The following is a 23,549-nucleotide window of genomic DNA, read 5'->3' on the forward strand; positions in this document are numbered from 1 at the left end:
GCTGGGAGGGATTGGGGGCAGGAGGAGAAGGGGATGACAGAGGATGAGATGGATAGATGGCATCATCAACTTACTGCACATGAGGTTGAGCAAATTCTGGGAGATAGTGCGGGATAGGGAAGCCTGGCATGCTGCAGTCCAAGAGGCTGCAAAGAGTCGGACAAAACATCACCGACTTGATGCACATGAGTTTGGGTGAACTCTGGGAGTTGGTGATGGACAGGGAGGCCTGGCGTGCTGCGATTCATGGGGTCACAAAGAGTCGGATACGACTGAGTGACTGAACTGACTAAATTCTCTGAACCAAAATTTGAAACAAAGAGATCGACAAAAAATTTGTGCTATTTCATGATCTGAAAGACTATATAGATAGAACTTGGGTGCGGAAGCATTAGAACTCATGGAACCTAAATTTATAACAGCTGAGCATAATACTGTAAGTTGTCCCTGACCTGGAAAATCTAGGTTATTAAATTATTAAGTAGCACAAGGCTTATATTCTCTATAACGTCACAGCTCTCAAGACTGTACTGGAAGTCCAGTCTTTCAGGGCCTGAGTTTCCTCCTAAAACAAGTGCAACTTTGTAAGAAGACTTTCTCCCTTTAGTTACTAGATTTTTCCTGATGTATGGATCTTCCCGACCCAGGGATTGAACCTGGGTCTCCTGCATTGTAGGCAGATGCTTTACCATCTGAGCCACCAGGGAAGTCACATTTAAAGCCTAGAGGTTGTAAATGTCAAAAAGGATAATAAAACTTGAGGATAATTAAGCATATTTAATATAGGCACACTAATATAGGTATGGTGGGTCACCTGGCTGCCTGTTATTGACTACCCAGCACTTATGCCGAAAGCTAGGACCATTCCAATAGCCCCATGAATATGAGGGCTCCACAGCTTTTCACCAGGACAATTAGGGGTATCAGGGTCTTGAGCTGGTCCAGACCACTGCTCCTGAACCTGGTCAAGAATTATAAGAACTACAGAAACTGCTCAAGAATCACAAGAACTGTAATTTCTGACCAGGAATGAAGTAGGGCCTCGTGGTGGTGGTGGTTGTGGGGTTGTGGGCAGCTGCTGGAAGGGCACTTTCTGCACTGGCCTGCCTGAGAGGTGAGGCCAGGAAACCCTGTTCTCCCCAACATGCTGCAGAGCCCCCCATTTGTTTTTCCTCAGGTCTGAAGTGAGTAGAATAATCTAGATTTTCTTTTCAAACCAGTCAATCCTAAAGAAAATCAACCCTAAATATTCATTGGAAGGACTGATGCTGAAGCTGAAGCTCTTATACTTTGGCCCCCTGATGCAAAGAGCCGACTCACTGCAAAAGACCCTGGTGCTGGGAAAGAATCGGGCAGGGGGATAAGGGGAGACAGAGGATGAGATGGTTGGATGGCATCATCGACTTACTGCACATGAAGTTGAGCAAATTCTGGGAGATAGTGCAGGACAGGGAAGCCTGGCATGCTGCAGTCCAGAGGTCGCAAAGAGTCGGACAAAACTGAGCGACTGAACAACAAAATTTTTCTTTTACTAAGTATGTGGGTGTGATTTATCAAAAGAAACTCATTTAGAGGCAAAAGTGCTTGCACCTGACTTCAAATTTGAGCATTGAAAACTCGTTTTTAAAGGATCAATACTAAAATAAATGCATAATATATTACTTTTTAAAGTACAGCTCCAATCTCAAAACCTATACACGTACACATATATACCCTGAACATATGAAATATATATCTACACACACACACACACACACACACACACACACACACACACACATGCTCTTGGGCACAATTTGATTCTCATGGATTCATCTGGTGAATTGAAAGCAGGCTGCGCGCAGCCCCGGCTCCCTCAATGGGAATCAAGGTTAAAAAGTCACCTGTGCTCCTCACAAGTTCTCCACGGTGTTGTGAAGGCATGGACTGTTTTCAAGAGTAGGCTCAGAACTGACTAACATTTACTGAGAGACCTCAGGGCCCAGGCTCTGTGCTGTTTTGCATATGCAGTGCCATTTAATCTTCACAGCAATAACAATCTATCTCTGTCTCTAAATTTCTTCTTTCCAGTTGGCAGTTGAAGAAGTGAAGCAAAGTGAAGTGAAGTCGCTCAGTCATGTCTGACTTTTTGCGATCCCCATGGACTGTAGCATACTACGCTCCTCCGTCCATGGGATTTTCCAGGCAAGAGTACTGGACTGGGTTACCATTTCCTTCTTCAGAGGATCTTCCTGACTCAGGGATCGAACCCAGGTCTCCCGCACTGTAGGCAGATGCTTTACTGTCTGAACCACCAGGGAACTCCTTGAAGAAGGACCTCTCGAGTGATAACCTTAGACTCACAAGAAGTGGCAGAACTGCTATTTTAACTCAGGTCCTCAGGTCCTCTTACCAAACCAGGGCTCTATTCCCTGATCCATACTGCCCCCTACAGGCCAGACGGTAACAGTATGGAAACCAATAGGGGAAAGCGGGTGTGGCCAGGAAGGACGGCCCAGGCAAAGGGAATCCTGTCAAAACAAAAAGGACTCAGAATGTCTTCAAACAATGAAACTTTTTTTTTGTATTTATGCAGGGATATGCTATTGATTTGTAAAAAAGGTATAAACCTAATGCTTTACAAGGTACCATTCTATAGTTTCTTTCCATGATATCCTATTGCACAAATCACAGATTTCTTAAAACGGGGAACTAAAAGAATAAGTATTTGGTCACATGAATTTGCTTAAGAAAAAAAAAAAAAAAAACAAAGCACAAAGCATTTTCTAGTGTTGTCCTCTATGCAATAACTAATATTTTTATGGTTAAAAATGTTATTCTTTGCTTCTCACTTTGATACCCACAAGTTCCTTTTCTTAATAACAGCTGTTATTCAAAATTGTTATTTCTAAAACAAATTTTTCTATTACCACATGATACACTGTGGTAAAGGGCACTTAATATGCAAATTGCTAACATAACAATATTATCTTCCCTCCTGTTGCTCTTTAATTTGGCATTGAGCAGCTGAGGTTTGAGGTTTTAATCAAAGAGCATTGAATGAGGCAATTTATAAAATCAAATGAGCATTCTTTTTTCAATTATTTCATTCACTGTTTATACCTACTAAATTGTAAAACAGTCCTAGAAGTGCATTAATGCAATGATTGTGTCTTTCACTGCTTGACCATGTCTAAATGAAGGTTTATTTTTCAAGTGCTGCAATATAGTAGAACAGTAAAGCACGGAGGCTCCAGCCCAGTGAGTAACCCAAGGCAAGCTGGTTATCTCTCAAAGTCTCATTTTCATCATCTGTAAAATGGAGATAATAACAGTACCTCCTTTATGTGGTCATAGAGACGATTAAAGGACATAATCCACAGAAAGCATTAGTGAAGTGCCTGGCACACAGCAAGTGCTCAGTTCTTACTAAGATGATGAATTTGAGAGCTCATACAGAAACATTACTGTCGCTGTTTAATTTACAGCCGAAACGTTCTAAGAACTGTATTAACTACATGCTTGGCCTAAAGAGAACAGGAGCATGCAAAAGCATCATTCTCAGCTCAGCACAAGGACCCCCCCTGGATCAGGTTTCTGGCTTCCCATGTAGCACGTGCCCAGAGCAGACAGCTAGGATGAACAGTAATTGCAGTCATTATAGGCATGGGGCGGGTGAGCAGCTGGCAAGGCCCACAGGTTAGGCAAGGGCAGACTGGCCTCCAACTGAGGCTGTGTTAGAGGTTAGTAGAGGCTTAGAAGGGAACAGGCAGCTGATCAGCCTGGGGAAGACAGACAATGGTCTCGGCAGCAACAGTGACAGATGAAGAGGACTGCAGTTCAGCAAGCTGAGAGGATCCCGCAGGAGACAGGGGCCTGGGAAAGCCCCTAGGGAGACACCTCATTGACAGAATTTGACTTGGACGAAAGGCTTCTAACCCTGAAGTTCCAAAGGACTTACTGATTATTTGAAAAAGTTCTTCTCTTTATGACAGGCTTAGCCAAGGTGAGCTGGGGGTCATCCTTATCCCATCCATAAACTTGAGGTCTACTCATCAGAGGGTGGTAAAACCAAGTCTTCCTATCTGGGGCTCCCCTGAGAATATATATGAACCCAGGGGGTATGGCAGGTCAGTCAAGGTAGAGCAAAGTCACTTTCTTTTCATGGGACTGTCACCAACAAAAGATGTGCGAATGAATGAATCTTTTTGAATGAAGCCTCAGCAAAGGGGTAATCATGGAAGATAAAACAACCTTAGTTATACCAGTTCCAAATAATGAAGCATAAAGTTTTAAACAATTGTGGCCTTGGTATTTTACCTGCCTGACAAATGAGAGACTTGGGAATGTGCCAACATCTTATATTTTCATGTTTTATTCTGTATTTAGTGTCACACCATTGCCATCATCAATACCAAAGTTGTTCTCATAGTCAACATTAGAATTCTGGGCAGTATCTGCTTGCTTTCTGAAGCTAATTCCAGTAATGATTTTTGAAAGTCTGTTTTGATTTTCAGTGTTTGTAGGCAGTCAGGAGTGAGCCAGACTCCCACACAGGAAATAGAGTCATCTTTGTCCACGGGCACAGAGCTAAGGCATGATGACATGGTGGTGGAGCAGGGTGCCACTCTCAATTCAGTGTGACATACCTTATGGGAAACCAAATCGCTGGGCACACCAGAAAGGGAAAATCTCTGCCACTAAGAAAACTCAGGGCACCTGGAGTCTAGGCTACATTAAATAAGGCAAAACCATTAGCAAAGCTGTGCAAAGATAGACATAAACATAGACCAACGAGGGGGAAGAACATGCATTTTAGGCACAAAAACACTTGAGGTGCTAGAATCAAAGCAGTGCAGCAGCATAAATATAAAGCAAAGATAGATTCTTCCAGAATTTCAATAAGCCAAAAGGCTAACTATCCTAAAGCAATACCAAAACCATCAGGGATTTCTAGACAGTTGATATTGTCTGGAATTAGGGCTGAGAAAGCACAAAGGTGGTAGTAAACTCAAGCCTTTAACTCAGGCGCAGAGTGATTTCTCATACTCAGTTTCTATCACTCAAATCAAGGCTTCAAAGTCATTTACTTTGTACCTTCTATTAACATTCACAGTGAAGGTATCCTAAACACTCAATTTTCACATTCTTTTTCACTGACAAATCAAGAATTAAATACAAACTTTGCTAAACGCAGACATTTTCCAAAGTGGTTCATGAGCACCCTCTAGTGACACTGAGGCCAGTTAAGACAACACATGCCCCTTACCAAAACTGTCTTTAAAAAGTGCAGATTCACCGTATTCCATTTCTAATGTCAGCTAAAAATAGATCTTCTGCCACCGTTATTTGCACAGCCATAAACTTAGCTTACTTCTCTCTTTAGAATCCATAACTAGATAAAGCCATTTATTAAAGAATATGCAATGCAATCATCTGAAAACATTTCAAATTACCTTTGCTTGATCCCAATGTGAATGCATTATTTTGGCTGTTGGGAAGCATTTTTACAACCAAATAAACTTGATTACAAAGTAGTCAAGGATGATTTTAAAAAAATAACAATACACTTGTATAGTTCATTTCTCTTCCTAACTTATTTCAGTACTCCAGTGACTATGGAAACTGATCACAATGGCTAAATCCACACAACTCTGTGTTACAATTGCCTGATCATTTATTTCCTTATACATTTAGTGTTTGTTTTTTTTTAAACAGAGGCTTCCCTCAAATTCCTCCATTCCTCAACCCTATACTCCAGAGTTCTTAAACTAGTGGACTTCGGAAAATTGTGGTGTATAGGCATGGTCTATTTACATTTAAAATTTTCTTACTGGTTGCCAACATTTAAAAATCTTCTGAAGAAGGAAAATGATCTTTGGCAACACTTGGCAACATACTTCCAGGAGCCAGGGGAAGTGTGTGTGTGTGTGTGTGTGTGTGTGTGTGTAGGGGGTGGGGGAGGTGTCCCTTTAGGTGAGCCAGTCACAACTCAGTCCCCATCAGTCACAGGGGTTACTTACCTGGCCCTGAAAGCCTTTAAGATGCAATCTCTGATTCCAAGACCCCTTTCAATTCTTCTCATGAAAGCTCTCTTTAAAATCCTAGTAACCAAGCTAATCTATCCTATTTGTGCCACAAAAGGCTACCAACCGCGCAGATTAAAAGGAACACACTATCATCAAGAAAAGTAAAAAGATATTCTCAGTAACAGAGGAATGCCAACACACAAATGAATAGTTTAGACTGATTTCAAATGCAGTCAATTCCCTAAGCCTTGATAAAGTTTGCTTTGCCTTCATGACCCACATCTTTGAGATGGCAAAACCCTCACCACAGCAAACAAGCAGCTTGTAGATCACAAGCCACCTGCTCACATCCCCAGATTCCTCTCTTGGAGCCAAAGCCCTGGAGACCAAAGCGCTGGAGGCCAGCCAGGTCAGGAGAAGGGAATGTGCACTCACGGGTGTGCTGCCGTCTGAGAAGGTGTTCATGCTGACAGAGCTGCTCAGCTTGTCCGAGGACACAGAGGGCGGGGATGGGCTCCGCTTCTCCAGGGGCTCCTGCCGCTGCAGGTATTCACGCCACGCTCGCTGAATGCTGCCAAAAACAAACAGAAAGCACAGGCCCCGTCACTCCAGTCACAGACTCAGCCTCTGACAAGCACGAGGAGTCCGAAGGAACTGACTTTGACCAGGAACCTGAAGCACAGAGAACGTGACATGGAAAGTCGGAAGGCCCAGGCTGTCTGTGTTACTGGTTTGACCTTCACAAGCTTACCTGAACTAAACCAGTCTACAAGAAACAACTTAGTCAGAAAAAGTCATCTGTCAAAGTGCAATCAGTTTGCACATGTGAATGTACATGCTTTGACTTATGGGACAAAAAACCTTTCAGTTTCTCACCACGTTTTCAAGTGAGAATAATAAATTATTGTTGAAGAACTGTTCTGTGCCAGGGTCAGCACTTGGCTCTGGATAGAGGAGACAGCACAGCCCTAGGGGGCCATTCACACAGACTTCAAGGTGAGGGGTGTTCCATGATGTTAGATGGTATAGTCTATGTGACCAAATGCATTGGCTCTTCTCTGGGACAAGGAAGGCAAGTGCCCTGCGGTCATGGATTTTACATACTGTGGAAGGAAACCAGTAATGTATGATGAATAAACAAAGACGTGGACAGAGAAGACAGAAATATTTGAACTGTTATATACTATTCAGAAAATTAACTCATGGTTAGGTGGCTTCTTGAGATTTTACCCAAGGAAGTTTTTTATGTCCTATGTTTAGTAACTCTCAAAAGAGTCATCTTCTGATCCGAATAACAGAAACCTCTTCTTCATTTTTGCCTGGAAAATCCCCTGGAGGGAGGAGCCTGGTAGGCTACAGTCCATGGTGTCGCAAAGACTAGGACACGACTGAGTGACTTCACTTCACTTCACTTCTTCATGAGAGCTAAGCGAATTTCTCCATTTGGACTAGCTTCTAATCTTTGAAGAGGTTAATATCTAGATTTTCACATGTGACCAGGGAACTGAATCTATTTTCTCCTGGGAGCTGCTAGACATGAACACCAATTGTCAGGATTCAGCTTTTGAAAATAGTTTTAAATGGCTGCGCTGATTCACTCATGATCTCTTCTCAACTCCTGGAAGCATTCAATCTTTTTCAATTCTTCCACATACAACCCAAGTCACTGAAGGTGTTTTTGTATAAACAACATTTGTTTTCATTTGGCTAGAATGGTTCAGAGACTGTCCATTCTCAACAATCAGGGGACATACAGAACACATAAACACTGGTATGTGTTCCCTAATTTATTAAGGCTTTGTGAGTTATAATGTTCAAAGAAAAGTCCAGAAGCTACAGTGAAACAACCTTGGGATCAGAGGCCAATTTTCCCTGAAACTATGAAACTTCAGCTTCTGGGGCCCTTACTTGGAGGCCAGGAGCTTCTTGACTTGGGTCATAGATAGTCACTGTTTTCTTATTTAATGTTTTCTCAAAATGTACCCTTATTTATTTATTTTCCTTTGGTTTAAAATTTTAAACAGGATCTCAGAGAGACTCCTGTAAGATTAAGAGGGTCCTGTAAGGGTGGCTGAGTGTGGTAATCCCATTGTTTCTTCTGGATTTCATTTTACTAAGGGAGTATCAAACTTTTGGCAGCTAATTTCCATGTCTTCCAAAGTGCTTGAAGCGTTGGGCAAATGCCAGAGCGCTGCTGAGAAGTTCTGCCGCCTTAGGACACCTACAGCTTGTAAACCTGCCCATCAAGGACTTAAAAGTATGTGATTTTTAAAAAGTAACTTAAAAAATAGAGAATACTGACAACCCATAGGATACCCATACGTTTATAGGACTATGAAGTATTCCTCTCTCCAAGCCCCATTTTTTAATTGCCTTGGTTATTCAGAAAATATAGAAAGAAAATATTGTAGCCTTTTGAGAAGTTGGGCTTCCCTTGTGGCTCAGCTGGTAAAGAATCCACCTGCAATGCGGGAGACCTGGGTTCAGTCCCTGGGTTGGGAAGATCCCCTGGAGAAGGCAAAGGCTACCCACTCCAGTATTCAGGCCTGGAGAATTCCATGGACTGTATAGTCTCCGGAGTCGCAAAGAGTCCGACAAGACTGAGCGACTTTCACTTTGAGAAGTTACATTTTAGCTTGATGAACAGCAGGGGGCAGCATGACACCTTCAAAAAAAAAACAAAACAACGCTGGACAAAAATCCAGGTGAGATCTGCAAAGAATTTAAAGCATTCTCTTCTCCCTTGTAGTTATGGGATCTGAAAAATGACATACCAGTTTTCCTTAAGTCAAAGATTAAGAAGAGAGTATTTTTCCCTTCCAAGTGGAAGAATATAATCTTCTTTTCTTAATTGATAAAATGTGACATTTGTTGTTTGTTGTTTATTCTCTAGTTAGTATCCAACTCTTTGTGACCCCATGGACTGCAGAGCACCAGGTTTCCCTGTCCTTCAATATTTCCCAGAGTTTGCTCAAACTAACGTCCAATGAATCGGGGATGCCATCCAACCATTTCATCCTCTGTTCAGTTCAGTTCAGTTCTGTTGCTCAGTCGAATCCCACTCTTTGCGACCCCATGAATGGCAGCACACCAGGCCTCCCTGTCCATCACCAACTCCCAGAGTTTACCCAGACTCATGTCCATCAAGTCTGTGAAGCGATCCAACCATCTAATCCTCTGTTGTCCCCTTCTCCTCCTGCCCCCAATCCCTCCCAGCATCAGAGTCTTTTCCAATGAGTCAACTCTTCACATGAGGTGGCCAAAGTATTGGAGTTTCAGCTTCAACATCAGTCCTTCCAATGAACACCCAGGACTGATCTCCTTTAGGATGGACTGGTTGGATCTCCTTGCAGTCCAAGGGACTCTCAGAGTCTTCTCCAACACCACAGTTCAAAAGCATCAATTCTTCAGCGCTCAGCCTTCTTCACAGTCCAACTCTCACATCCATACATGACCACAGGAAAAACCATAGCCTTGACTAGATGGACCTTTGTTGGCAAAGTAATGTCTCTGCTTTTTAATATGCTATCTAGTTAGGTCATAACTTTCCTTCCAAGGAGTAAGCATCTTTTAATTTCACGGATGCAATCATCATCTGCAGTGATTCTGGAGCCCCCAAAATAAAGTCAGCTACTGTTTCCACTGTTTCCCCATCTATTTGCCATGAAATGATGGGACCAGATGCCATGATCTTAATTTTCTGAATGTTGAGCTTTAAGCCAACTTTTTTACTCTCCTCTTTCACTTTCATCAAGAGGCTCTTTAGTTCCTCTTCACTTTCTGCCATAAAGGTTGTATCATTTGCATATCTGAGGTTATTGATATTTCTCCCGGCAATCTTGATTCCAGCTTGTGTTTCTTCCAGCCCAGCATTTCCCATGATGTACCCTGCATATAAGTTAAATAAGCAGGGTGACAATGTACAGCCTTGACGTACTCCTTTTCCTATTTGGAACCAGTCTGTTGTTCCATGTCCACTTCTAACTGTTGCTTCCTGACCTGCATACAGGTTTATCAAGAGGTAGGTCAGATGGTCTGGTATTCCCATCTCTCATAATTTTCCACAGTTTATTGTGATCTACACAGTCAAAGGCTTTGGCATAGTCAATAAAGCAGAAATTGATGTTTCTCTGGAACTCTCTTGCTTTTTCCATGATCTAGCGGATGTTGGCAATTTGATCTTTGGTCCCTCTGCCATTTCTAAAACCAGCTTGAACATCTGGAAGTTCACGGTTCAAGTACTGCCGAGGCCTGGCTTGGAGAATTATGAGCATTACTTTACTAGCATGTGAGATGAGTGCAATTGTGTGGTAGTGAGCATTCTTTGGCATTGCCTTTCTTTGGGATTGGAATGAAAACTGACCTTTTCCAGTCCTGTGGCCACTGCTGAGTTTTCCAAATTTGCTGGCATATTGAGTGCAACACTTTCACAGCATCATCTTTCAGGATTTGAAATAGCTCAACTGGAATTCCATCACCTCCACTAGCTTTGTTCATAGTGATGCTTTCTAAGGCCCGCTTGACTTCACATTCCAGGATGTCTGGCTCTAGGTGAGTGATCACACCATCGAGGTTATCTGGGTCATGAATATCTTTTTTGTATAGTTCTTCTGTGTATTCTTGCCACCTCTTCTTAGTATCTTCTGCCTCTGTTAGGTCCATACCATTTCTGTCCTTTATCAAGCCCATCTTTGCATGAAATGTTCTCTCGGTATCTCTAATTTTCTTGAAGAAATCTCTAGTCTTTCCCATTCTGTTGCTTTCCTCTATTTCCTTGCATTGATCACTGTGGAAGACTTTCCTATCTCTCCTTGCTCCTCTTTGGAACTCTGTAGCCCCTTTCTATTCCTGCCCTCAATCTTTCCCAGCATCAGAATCACATATATACAAATACCTTTAAAATAGGCATTAAAATATCTATTGATATAAGTCCACTCACTTCCTCAATTAAAAAGCTATTTCAATTTTTGAATATTTACCTTATTATCCTTGTCTACATATACAAAAACAGTTTTACTTAGTCAAAAGCATATTAGATTTTGTTCTTTTTTCTTTAAATTTAGGGGTTAAAAATGAAAGGCCAGTCACATCACTCTAGGCTACTATTCTAAATTGCTACACTATTTCTACACTATTTCTTTTGAATGGTAGAGCTTTGCTATTATTACTCTCTGAATCATAGAAAAGTATTTGCATCATACACTTAACCCTCTTTGCACTGATATGATGTTCATAGATTAAATTAGTCTAATATTAGGCCTCAGAATACCATCTCTAAATGTTATTTTACTGTAGGAGAGAATTAAAACAAAATGCAGAGGCATTTGTCCCTCGGTCAAAGGGAATGACTTTCACTCTCTTATTCCAGCTTTATGACAATTCCTACTCACAAGTCTCCTTTACAGCTGCAGTAGAAACCCTGAACACCAACCACCTTGACATTTTTACTTCTGAAACTAAGCAATACCATCAATACAATGCTTTAAAAGCTGGTTGCAGAGAGGGAGTACTCTCTGTGTGTTCCCATATGTTGAATTATAAATAAAGTACAGAAATTTACTTCAAAAGAGATGATAAATACATGTTTCAATTTCTTTGCCAGCTCAATTCCAATTTATCTTCCCTTGTCTCAGGGATGGCATAATCATCTGCCTCTACCCTTTCTTTGTCAGTTTCACAGGGCGGGTGCTTCTCTCCCACACTCACAGCTACTTGGGGACTCACAGCCTGGGCAGCTCTGGTCATCTCTGGATGTCCTTACAGAGAAGAGCAGAAGAGAACACTCTGAGAGTTGGGATGCTTAGAGGAGGTTTGACGGTGTCCTTGTTTTCAATTAGTTTTCAAGGATGGATGGGATTTAGACTGCTAGGGAGGAAGAGGAAAAGACCTTGGACAAAGGCATGGAAGTGAAGGTACCAGGCAGGATGCAGGAGGATCCCAGAAAAGACGGCAGAGCATGAGGTTATGAATACAGGAAGAGGATCCCAATGTCGACAGGGTCGGGTGGGGGCAAGACTGGGCAATACCTGCCCGTTGTGAGGGGGAATCCTCCATCAAGGCACAGTCTGTAGTTACCAGACCTTCAACTTTTCCAAGGCAGCCAGAAATCTGGATTCTTGTGTGAAACTTACTAAATAATTTTAAAAATACTTTATTACCCAAAGTAAGTGGAATTTGAGGATAAGAAAAGAGGGCACCATCAAAGAAAACACAAGTCTAAGTATCTTCTGAAACAATTGATTTTCTACAGCTCCTTTTGCATGCATTCTCCCACTCAGTCCTACCACATGTGGGCTGTGGGGAAGGCTCCACTAATATTATTATTACCGTAGTGGTAGGTTTTGCCTGCCCAACGTTCTCCTTCTCTTGGTTCCAGCACCCATTTCTCCACGGGGACCCACCAACCTTCAACCAATGAGCTATGGATGAGGCAGACCCCACCCCTCCACTGTAGAGGGCAGCTTGTGTGCCAGACTGAACACCCAGAGGACAGAGATTGGTTCATTGAAGCTCACATGGCTCAAGCCAGGCAACAAGAGGCTACAGAAAGAGAAGCCCCCTCTTGCACCTGGAGGTTTGCGATTGGTAACCTGGAGCTATCCATGACCAGTTTGCTACAATGCTGGGAGAAAATGAAGAGAAAAGAGCTTACAGAAGACAGAGATGCCTGGTGACTGTGCCCCTTGGGTGTTTATATTAGGTAATATAATAAAAATCTCTTTTTTAATATACAACTTAGTTTGAGTTGAGTTTCTGTTACTTGCAACTACCAGTTTCTATGTATTAGATGAAACAGCCCCCTCTCCCAGTCTTGAAGGGTTGGCCTTGTGTAGGAAATAAAACTTATCATTCAACCTTGCCCCCGCTCTTGACTGTCTCTCAAGCTTCTGCTTATCCAAACAACCCATTTCATTTTTAATAACTCCCAGTAGCTAAGGGTGTGCCCACACAAGAGACGTGGGTTCAGTCCCTGGGTCAGGAAGATCCCCTTGAGGAGGAAATGGCAACCCACTCCAGGATTCTTGCCTGGAAACTCCTATGGACAGAGGAGCCTGGAGGACTACAGTCCATGGGGTTGCGGAGAATCAGACATGCCTGAACAATTGAGTACGCACACACAGACCAGTGAGTGCCACAAAGGGGAGGATCTCAGTCAGCACCTAGATTTGGACTCATTGGAAGCTATACCTTCAGGAAGCAGCTTTCAAAAAAAAGTATAAATATACACAGTCTTGTGGGACCATAAGCACAAGCCCTGCTGGCCTCCAGAGCCAGGAAGGGATCAAGGGGTAACATTCCCGGGGTGGCAGTCACAATAACGAGGGCGTGCATACTCAATTGCTTCAGCCGTGTCCAACTATTTTGGGACCCCAAAGACTGTAGCACACCAGACTCCTCTGTCCATGGAATTCTCCAGGCAAGAATACTGGAGTGGGTTGCCATGCCCTCCTCCAGGGGATCTTCCTGACCCAGGGATCAAACCCGAGGCTCCTGAGTCTTTTGCGTTGTGGGTAGATTCTTTATCCACTGAGTCACCAAGGAAGCCCAATATCCAGGGCACCAGATGTAAAAACTGGGGCCCCAGACACTCACAAGAGCTCCTCTGCAAGAGACGCTGAAGCTCTGGAGTATGGCCGAGGGACAGCTCGAAGATAGTGTCCACCCCCCAGTGTCTCAGGAAAGGTTTACAGTCAGCCCTTAGATGTGCACTTAATTAGAAGCCTCCTGTTTCACGTCAAGACTGAGCTCCTGGGTCTGCTCCCTCTCGCTGTGCCCAGGGAGTGGTAACTGTTTGTAAGAACACTTTCTCCACTGGTTGTGGTCCATATCCTACTCCTCTGCTATAAAAGGGCGCCCGTGTGCTGGGGCTGACCAGCTTTCAAATCAGCAAATGAGTTTCTTTGACGTGAAGTCTGGGCACTTTTTTAAAGGATGCTTCTGTGCTGAGCCCTAGAGTGGGTAAATCTGCATGCAGGCTCTTTAACAGAGGTTCCTCAGTTCACCATAACCTCTAAGATCTCGTGAGCATGAGCTAAACAGTCTTCAAAGCCAAACGCTTTCGGGACTCATCTCTCAGGGGCCAGTCATGAAAGTTGGGGTGTTCAATGCAGAGTATAGCTCTTTGTCTCCTCAGAGAGAAGCGCAAGGTTTTGAGTGCACTCCCAAATAGGAGTCATCACACCAGCGTTTCATGGAGAGATTGTGTCTCAGCCTTTCCTATCCACTTTGATGTGGTTTTCCTCTTGTCTGCCCAATGTGAAGGGGTCACTCCACCAGTTTTTAATTCCCCACCCCCCCACCCCCCGCCCAGAGGGAATTGTTCCATTCGTAGTTGTAGATTCAGTGTGTCTGTGGGAGGACATAGTTCACGATCTCTGCGTGTTGATGTTTTGAAGCAGAACCTCCCAGAAACTAAACGTGTTTGCACATGCTTAGTCACTCAGTCATGTCTGACTCTTTGCGAGCCTTAGGGACTGTAGCCCTCCAGGCTCCTCTGTCCATGGGATTCTCTAGGCAAGAACACTGGAGTGGGTTGCCATGCCCTGCTCCAGGGGATCTTCTCAACTCAAGGATTGATCTTGGATCTCCTGCATTGCAAGCAGATTAGAGTGATGTAGGTTCTTGCTCAGTTTTACTTCTTATTAGCTGTGGCCTTGGGAAAAGTACTAAACTTTCAGGCCTGCACTTTGCTGATGCACAAAATGGGAACAACAACAATGTCTTCATAATTCTTGCAAGGAGTCAAAGATATGGTATTTATATTTAAGTCACTTAGCCCCAAATTTGACAAATAGAGGTTCCAGATAAATCACGATAATTACTTAAGAAAACCAGACACTTTCAAATATTTTTAAGTAATAGGTGCAAATCATAAGGGCTTCCCTGGTGGCTTAATGGTAAAGAAACTGCCTGCCAATTCAAGAGGTTCAAATTCTATCACTGGGACAGGAAATCCCCTAGAAGAGGAAATGACAACCTGCTCCAGTATTCTTGCTGGGAGAATCCTATGGACAGAGGAGTCTAGTGGGCTGCAGCATATGATATACTGGATTTCTGAGGATCTTTACAGGAAATATTTTATTAGCCCAATTTGATATAAAAATATGTTTAGAAAAGGTACAGTTGCATGGGGAAGACACACTAGAGTAAATGTTTTTCTTAGATTTTCTCATTGAAAGCTTACTATGATTCTTTAAGATATGGTTTGTATTCTCATTTTATAGAAGAATGCAATGAAGGCCCAGAGAGATAAGCAATGCTCCCAAGGTCACTCAGCAGACAAGGAGCAGGGCTGTATTTGAACCTAGGGTGCTCTAGCTTCAAAGTCTGCTCTCTCAACCTCTCATCCCTCATGGCTTCTTTTAATGAATCTTTTGACAAAAATTGATAGGTAGTACTTTCAAACAAAGGCACTTCAGGTTTTACTGAGATTCGAGTTTGACTTTATTTGGGGAACTGTCTTCCTTCTCAAGACTATGTCTGTCTGTCTCTGTCTCTCTCCCTTTTAGAGTCGAAATGTTATTTCATCACTAAATAAAATATACTAATAACAAGTAAGGAGAGGAATTGAACATATTTAATGAGAAGACTTTTACAAGATGATTTGTATTTGATAGATCGTTATGTTATTCCATCACAAAATAAACATATTGTTAAAAACATAAAGAGACAGACCACACAGAGTTAATAAACAATTTTTAAATGATGGCCTGTGTTCAGAAGATGCACTTTAGGTCTCGTTGCAACATGCAAGGAGTGACCCTGATGTGAAGGGCAGGGATTTGAAGGGGTTTGGAGGGTCCATTCCCTTCCTCTGCAGCCAGGCCTCCCTGCTAAAACCTGCACTTCTCTGCTGTGTGCACTCATTCCCAGACCCTTGGGCAGCCTTGGCCCTAGCTCAAACCTTGTGCTCTGTGACAACCTAGAGGGATGGGATAGGGTGGGAGGTGGGAGGGGACATATGTCTACCTATGGCTGATTCATGTTGATGTATGGCAGAAACCAACATAATATTGTAAAGCAAATATACTTCAATTTAAACAAAATTGTTTAAAGAATACTTTCTGTCTTAGGGCTGCATGGGAGCATTTGTCATGGTGCTTTCACTATTACTTTTGCTTTTACTAAGTTTTCAGACTTAAGAGGCTTTCCTTTGCTTGATCTTCCTGCCTTTCACCTCCCCAAAGTGACTTTTTATTAATAGCTGTGCAATCCTGATTGCTTTCGCCCTTTTGATGCAGTTCTTTGATCCTCCGAGTCTAAAACACAAAATAACCTCTTAGCGGCAGCATTCTTGAGCCAGGGGATTTGCTCTTCCTGATATTTCCTCTAAATTCCACTCTTAACACACTTGTTCTTTCCCCCACAGGCCTCTAATTCCTTCCAGGTGGCAAATACTTTGCATTGCCACCTTCTGGTTGTGGTGGTTTAGTCTCTAAGTGAAGTGAAGTCGCTCAGTCGTGTCCGACTCTTTGCGACCCCATGGACTGTAGCCCACCAGGGTCCTCCATCCATGGAGGTCCTCCATCCATTTTCTAGGCAAGGGTACTGGAGTGGGTTGCCATTTCCTTCTCCAGGGGATCTTCCCGACCTGGGGAGCGAACCCAGGTCTCCCACATTGCAGGCAGATGCTTTACCATCTGAGCCACCAGGGAATCATTTCACTAAACCTCCTAGCAAAGCAAGGTTCCCCCAAAGTACTATTAATTAAATGAACAAGAGTCTAGACTTTTCTCTTTTTCTTCAAGGCCCCTGACGAGATCTGTGGTGTACTTTCCTGACTAAGGACTAAGTCTCTAAGTCATGTCTAATCCTTTGTTACCCCATGGACTGTAGCTTGCCAGGTTCCTCTGTCCATGGGATTCTCCAGGCAAGAACACTGGAGTGTGTTGCCATTTCCTTCTCCAGGGGATCTTCCCCATTCAGGGATTGAACCTGGGTCTCCTGCGTTGCTGGCAGATTCTTTACCAACTGAATCACCAGGGAGGTGCTCTTATCAAACTGCCTCCTTTTAATGTTGTCCTGAGTGTGAGGGAATGACTGAGATCCTTTCCTGCTCCTGCTGACCCCCACCAGAGACTGGCCTGCCAGAGTACATCCCATCTCGGGGCTTGCAGGAGCTGGACTGTCCAGAAATCCTTCACTGGAACCTACTTCTCTCGCCTCATCAGGGAGGGGATTGAAGAGTCTACAGGAAAGCAAATGTTATGATGTAGTAACCCCAGCTTCTCCTTCTCCCCATACCCCTTCTACCTGGGAAAGATAGGTTTCCAGCTGGTTCCCACCAAGAGAAGACAGAAGACCATAACAGAAAGCCTGTGAAGTTTGACAGTAACTCTGGAACATGGAATAAAACCCCACCTTTCATATCCAAGGCTCTGTAGGTCTAAAGGTCCCTTGAGAAGCAGGAATGGGTGTATGCCAAGATATTCCTTGTTGAGAATGCCAAGGTCAGCCTGGGGAAGACCATCAGCAAAGCAAGAGACACAATGAGGGGTGCAACCCACACCGCTGGTGGGGGCTCAGGGGAGAGCCAGCAACCCTTCCCACAGAGTCCCAACTCTTTTAACGAAGGAACTGCCTAGGGTGTGAAAGCTCACCATTAACAGGAAACCTGGAGCAGCCTTGGTGCTTAGCACTCAGAAGGTAGGAGAGGTGACACCAGGAGGGGAGGAGGAAGGAGGGGAGACAGAGAAAGTGAAAGAGGAGAGGGAAGGGAAGGGAGCTGGCTGCACAGCTGTAGGGAAGATATAATGCATGTAGAGGGGAGGTGTTCAAACTGTCATGAGAGTTAAGAATTTAATAACCAGATTAGACAAGAGTCACTGAACTGGAGTCAATTCTCCGATGGGACTCAAATTCCATTATTGGGTAAGATTAAGTTTTCTCTCCCTCATCCCCCTCCACTGAGTGGAAATGGGGTTCAGAGTTATTAGAAGAGATAAAACCATTCTGTTTGCACCTCACTGAGCTGAGACTCCTCCATCATGCCAGCTACACATAAAATCCCAGATTCTCGGAGCTACTAGGCTCTTAGGCACAGAGATTCTTTTTTTTCTTTGCCTGCTCCTCTCTCTGGCACCTGCCCCTCTGTCTCTACAGATTGGAGAAGATGAAAACTAAAAAAGACCAGGGAGGTTTCTTAACTTCATTTCAGCATACAAATTAATCACTTTAATTTTTCACACAGCCAAACTTCCTTTCCAGTGCTTTTTCAGTTAACAGGACGTTATCTTAATGAGAAAATTCCTAGCAATAAAGCAACCTATGTTTGGAAACTAACATCTTGTGGAATGAGGCTGACATACAGCTTACATAAAACGATTTGGTAGCCTGATTCATTATTTCCTTAGTAAGTGTGACACACAGCTCCTTAGCAGAGGGCCTGACTGGTTGAGAAGCCACATCTGAACTTTACCTTGAGAGGCAGCCCTGTGTGCTCACCCAGAGGCAAGCTTTTTACTGATAAGCAAGGTTAATGTAGATTTATAGGGGTGTATATTCATATTTGCTTTTATCCAGCAGGATATTATATATCTGCATCATTTCTGTTTCAATTCCTACATTCAGCAATGGCTTACTTTTTCAAAGTTGTACACCTCAATGCTCCCCTCTTCAAGGTGACTTCTTTCCTAAAAGATTCCTCTTTGGGCTTTTTGCAAATGATCAGTGTTCCTGACCAAGAACAGACATGTTCAGATTCTCCAGATACATGCTTTTCAGAGTGGTAAGCTGTGTGTGGGTGTGTGGGTGTGTGTGAGAGAGAGAGAGAGAGAGAGAGAGAGAGAGAGAGAGGGAGAGAAGGAGAGAGAGAGAGGGAAGGAGGGAGGGAAGGTGAGGGAGAGGGGGAGAGAGAGAGAAAGATTATATACACTCACGGTAAGGCTCATAACTTATCCCCAAAGAAAAAATCTGAATGGGAAAGGATCACAGAGTACAAACATAAGCAGTTTAAAATTGCTTCTAAAGTGACTATTTGGAGAAGGAAATGGCAACCCAGTATTCTCGCTTACAGAGTCCCATGGACAGAGCAGCCTGGCAGGCTACAGTCCATGGGGTCACAAGAGTCGGACACGACTTAGTGACTAAACCAACCAGCCAACCAAAGTGACTCTGATGGGTCCTTTCTTAATAAAGTTTTCAGTTCAGTTCAGTCGCTCAGTCGTGTCCGACTCTTTGCGACCCCATGAACCGCAGCACGCCAGGCCTCCCTGTCCATCATTAACTCCCGGAGTTCACTCAGACTCACATCCATCAAGTCCGTAATGCCATCCAGCCATCTCATCCTCTGTCGTCCCCTTTTCCTCCTGCCCCCAATCCCTCCCAGCATCAGAGTGGACTGGTTGAATCTCTTTGCAGTCCAAGGAACTCTCAAGAGTCTTCTCCAACACCATAGTTCAAAAGCATCAGTCCTTCGACACTCATTTAGAAGGTTGTTATTTTGTTCTAGAATACAGCCTGTCTGTCTTTGGATCTCATTAGTTTTATTTTTGTTAATACTGAGGTGTATATAGCAGTATGTTTATGCTTTAGTCATTTGCAGTGGGAGAAGGAGAATCTCATTAAGCCATATTAAGAGAGAGTAAGAAAGGAAAGGACAAGAAGTGACAAAGAAAGGAAAGGATTTTTTTCTCAAAATAACTGGACAAGAGCTGGACTGGAAACAGAAGGAAGAGGGTGGAAAGAGTGTGCATGTGTGTGTGTAAAAGACATGGTCTAAGGTGGAATAAATCAAGTTACTAAGAAGAAAGGCAGTGAAAAATACTAGTGAGATTTGAAGAATGTTACTTTGCCTGAAAGGGAAAAACCAAGAAACAAAGTGATGATCATCAAATACTTCCCTACGTTATCCATCGATGGTACTGTGTGCTCAAAACAGCTTTGTTGCTACTTACAACTGGGAAGAAATACTGTGTAATATATAAATATAAATGTGAATAAATGTGTGATTCTTATACCCATGAACTCCAGAATAGTTCAGAGATTAATAGAGTAAGAACTGTAAAAACACAAAAATTTTAATGTGAACTTTAAAATAACTTACATTTTCACCTTTGAGTCCAAGGGCTGTAGATTGAGGTGACACTTTTGGATGTTATTCTCCACATCCATGGCCAGTTGGTGACTACAAACAGAAATAATCCTCAATATAAATGAATCCATAAAGCTGTCATTTACATCAATAAAAGTGCCAAATTGACACTGTAATTGACATATGTAATTGACAAAGCAAGTACATATACACTTTTGTTCATTTTATTAATACAGTCCTAAAAATTCTTATTGATGGATAATAGATAAATAATCATACCATAGAAAGAAAACGTGGTTTTGCCTTTTAACATTGCTTTTCTTTTTATTTCTACGACTTAACTCAACATTCATATCTAAGGCATGTAAATCATTTACTTTACACAAAGACAAAGGCAGAATATTAAACTGTTTCAGAAGAATAAAAGCCATGAGTAGAATATTACAAATCCCATGGTATTGTCTAACTAGTAAGTTACAGAGAGAGTCTCATTCGTTCCCAATGGTGTCACCACCACTGAACCTTTTCTCCTTTCATTCTGTAAGCTTTTTCAGGGCTCCCACTATGAACAAAGCATCAGTCAGCCCTGGATAAAGATGGAGGAACTGTGAATATATGCCATTGCTCCTATGAACCTAAGACAACAACTGGGTGCTACAATGGCCAAGGAAGACTATAGCAGCTATGCTGGGTCTTGAAGAATGGACAGGGATTAGTAAATTAACATGTAAAGGTAATACCTATGAGGAAGATCCTAAAAGATGATGCTGTTAAAGTGTTGCACTCAACAGGCCAGCAAATTTGGAAAACTCAGCAGTGGTCACAGGACTGGAAAAGGTCAGTTTTCATTCCAATCCCAAAGAAAGGCAATGCCAAAGAATGCTCAAACTACCAAACAATTGTACTCATCTCACACGCTAGCAAAGTAATGCTCAAAATTCTCCAAGTGAGGCTTCAACAGTACATGAATGGAGAACATCCAAATGTTCAAATTGGATTTAGAAAAAGCAGAGGAATAAGAGATCAAATTGCCAACATTCACTGGGTCATAGAAAAAGCAAGAAAATAAAAAAAAAATCTACTTTGCTTCATTGACCACACTAAAGCCTTTGCTATGTGGATCATAACAAACTGCGGAAAATTCTTCAAGAGATGGGAATACCAGACCACCTTATCTGCCTCCTGAGAAATATGTATGCAGGTCAAGAATCAACAGTTACAAGTGGACATGGTTCCAATCGGGAAAGGAGCAACTCAAGGCTGTATATTGTCAACCTGCTTATTTAACTTATATGCAGAGTACATCATGAAAAATGCTGGGCTGGATAAAACACACACTGGAATCAAGATTGCTGGGAGAAACACCAGTAACCTCAGATACACAGATTACACCAACCTTACGGCAGAAAGTGAAGAGGAGCTAAAGAACCTCTCAATGAAAGTGAAAGAGAATGAAAAAGCTGGCTTAAAACTCAACATTCAAAAAACTAAGATCATGGCATCTGGTCCCATCCCTTCATGGCAGATAGATGGGGGCACAATGGAAACAGTGACAGACTTTATTTTGTTAGATTCTAAAATCGCTGCAGATAGTGACTGCAGGCATGAAATTAAAAGATGCTAGCTCCTTGGAATAAGAGCTATGACAAACCTAGACAACATATTAAAAGCAGAGACATTACTTTACTGATGAAGTCTGTATAGTCAGAGCTATGGTTTTTCCCGTAGTCATGTATGGATGTGAGAGTTAGACTATAAAGAAAGCTGAATGTCAAAGAATCGATGCTTTTGAACTGTGATGTTGGAGAAGACTCTTGAGAGTCCCTTGAACTGCAAAGAGATCCAACCAGGAAATCCTAAAGGAAATCAATCCTGAATATTCATTGGAAGGACTGATGCTAAAGTTGAAGCTCCAATACTTTGGCCACCTGATGCGAAGAACTGACTCATTGGAAAAGACTCTGATGCTTGGAAAGACTGAAGGCAGGAGGAGAAGGGGACGACAGAGGATGAGATGGTTGGGTGGCATCACCAACTCAATGGACATGAGTTTGAGCAAGCGCTGGGAATTGGCGAAGAACAGGGAACTCTGGCATGCTGCAGCCCATGGGGTCACAAATAGACACGACTGAGCAACTGAACTCAGCTGATGAGGAAGATATTAAAATAAAGGAGTAAAATCCAAAGGAAACAAAAACACTAATTTAAAAAGATACTGCTGCACATGCCCCAATGTTCATGACAGCATTATTTACAATAGCCAAGATAGGGAAGTAACTGAAGTATCCACCAAAAGATGAATGGATAAAGAAGATGTGGTATAGACATACCATGAAATACTATTCTGCTATAAAAAGAATGACATTTTGTCCTTTGCAGCAACATGGATGGACCTGGAGGGTATTATGCTTAATGAATAAGTCAGACAAAGATATACTGTATGTTATCACTTAGATGCTGAATCTAAAACATAAAACACATGAGTGGATATAACAAAGCAGAAGCAGAGTATTACAAGGTAATACTCTTAATATGTATGAAGTAAATAAGCTACAAGAATATATTGTACAGCACAAGGAATATAGACAATATTTTATAATGACTTTCAGTTCAGTTCAGTCGCTCAGTCATGTCCCACTCTTTGCAACCCATGAATCGCAGCACGCCAGGCCTCCCTGTCCAACACTAACTTCCGGAGTTCACTCAGATTCACGTTCATTGAGTCAGTGATGCCATCCAGCCATCTCATCCTCTGTCGTCCCCTTCTCCTCCTGCCCCCAATCCCTCCCAGCATCAAAGTCTTTTCCAATGAGTCAGCTCTTTGCATGAGGTGGCCAAAGTACTGGACTTTCAGCTTTAGCATCATTCCTTCCAAAAAAATCCCACAACTGATCTCCTTCAGAATGGATTGGTTGGATCTCCTTGCAGTCCAAGGGATCCTCAAGAGTCTTCTCCAACACCACAGTTCAAAAGCATCAATTCTTTGGTGCTCATACTTCTTCACAGTCCAACTCTCACATCCATACATGACTACTAGAAAAACCATAGCCTTGACTAGACGGACCTTAGTCAGCAAAGTAATGTCTCTGCTTTTGAATATGCTATCTAGGTTGGTCCTAACTTTTCTTCCAAGGAGTAAGCATCTTTTAAATTCATGGCTGCAGTCACCATCTGCAGTGATTTTGGAGCCCCAAAAAATAAAGTCTGACACTGTTTCCACTGATTCCCCATCTATTTCCCATGAAGTGATGGGACCGGATGCTATAATCTATAGAATTGTAAATCATTATGTTGCACACCTGAAATTAATATAATATTGTGAATTAACTAAGTATCAATTAAAAAATTAGGTCATTGATTTCAGAAACACAACCTAGGCAGGCCCAGGCAGGACTAAATCCCACTGAGGTCCCATTCTGAAAGTGTGAGAAAAGGGAGAGGAGGGCAGGAAGCTGTTTACCTGGCCTTGCCACTCAGGTAAGGGGATCTGGGATGCAGCTATTGGTTGG

At 42.6% G+C, this 23,549-nt stretch overlaps 1 protein-coding gene and 1 non-coding gene across 2 annotated transcripts in view; both read right to left on the bottom strand.

Annotated features, from left to right (window-relative positions):
* Positions 1 to 635: 635 nt before the first annotated feature.
* On the bottom strand, positions 636 to 707 carry TRNAC-ACA (transfer RNA cysteine (anticodon ACA)). Its single transcript has one exon. It is a non-coding gene; the product is annotated as a tRNA-Cys (tRNA).
* Positions 708 to 4,034: 3,327 nt separating this feature from the next.
* The window catches only part of IQCJ (IQ motif containing J), a 61,879-nt gene continuing 42,364 nt past the window's right edge, over positions 4,035 to 23,549 (bottom strand). The window contains 4 exon segments of the mRNA XM_052645443.1: positions 4,035 to 4,073; positions 4,075 to 4,149; positions 6,444 to 6,579; positions 20,053 to 20,133. Coding sequence (XP_052501403.1) covers positions 4,035 to 4,073; positions 4,075 to 4,149; positions 6,444 to 6,579; positions 20,053 to 20,133 — 331 coding nt within the window.

The sequence above is a fragment of the Budorcas taxicolor genome, chromosome 1, assembly GCF_023091745.1.
Source record: "Budorcas taxicolor isolate Tak-1 chromosome 1, Takin1.1, whole genome shotgun sequence".
In the NCBI taxonomy this organism is placed as follows: domain Eukaryota; kingdom Metazoa; phylum Chordata; class Mammalia; order Artiodactyla; family Bovidae; genus Budorcas; species Budorcas taxicolor.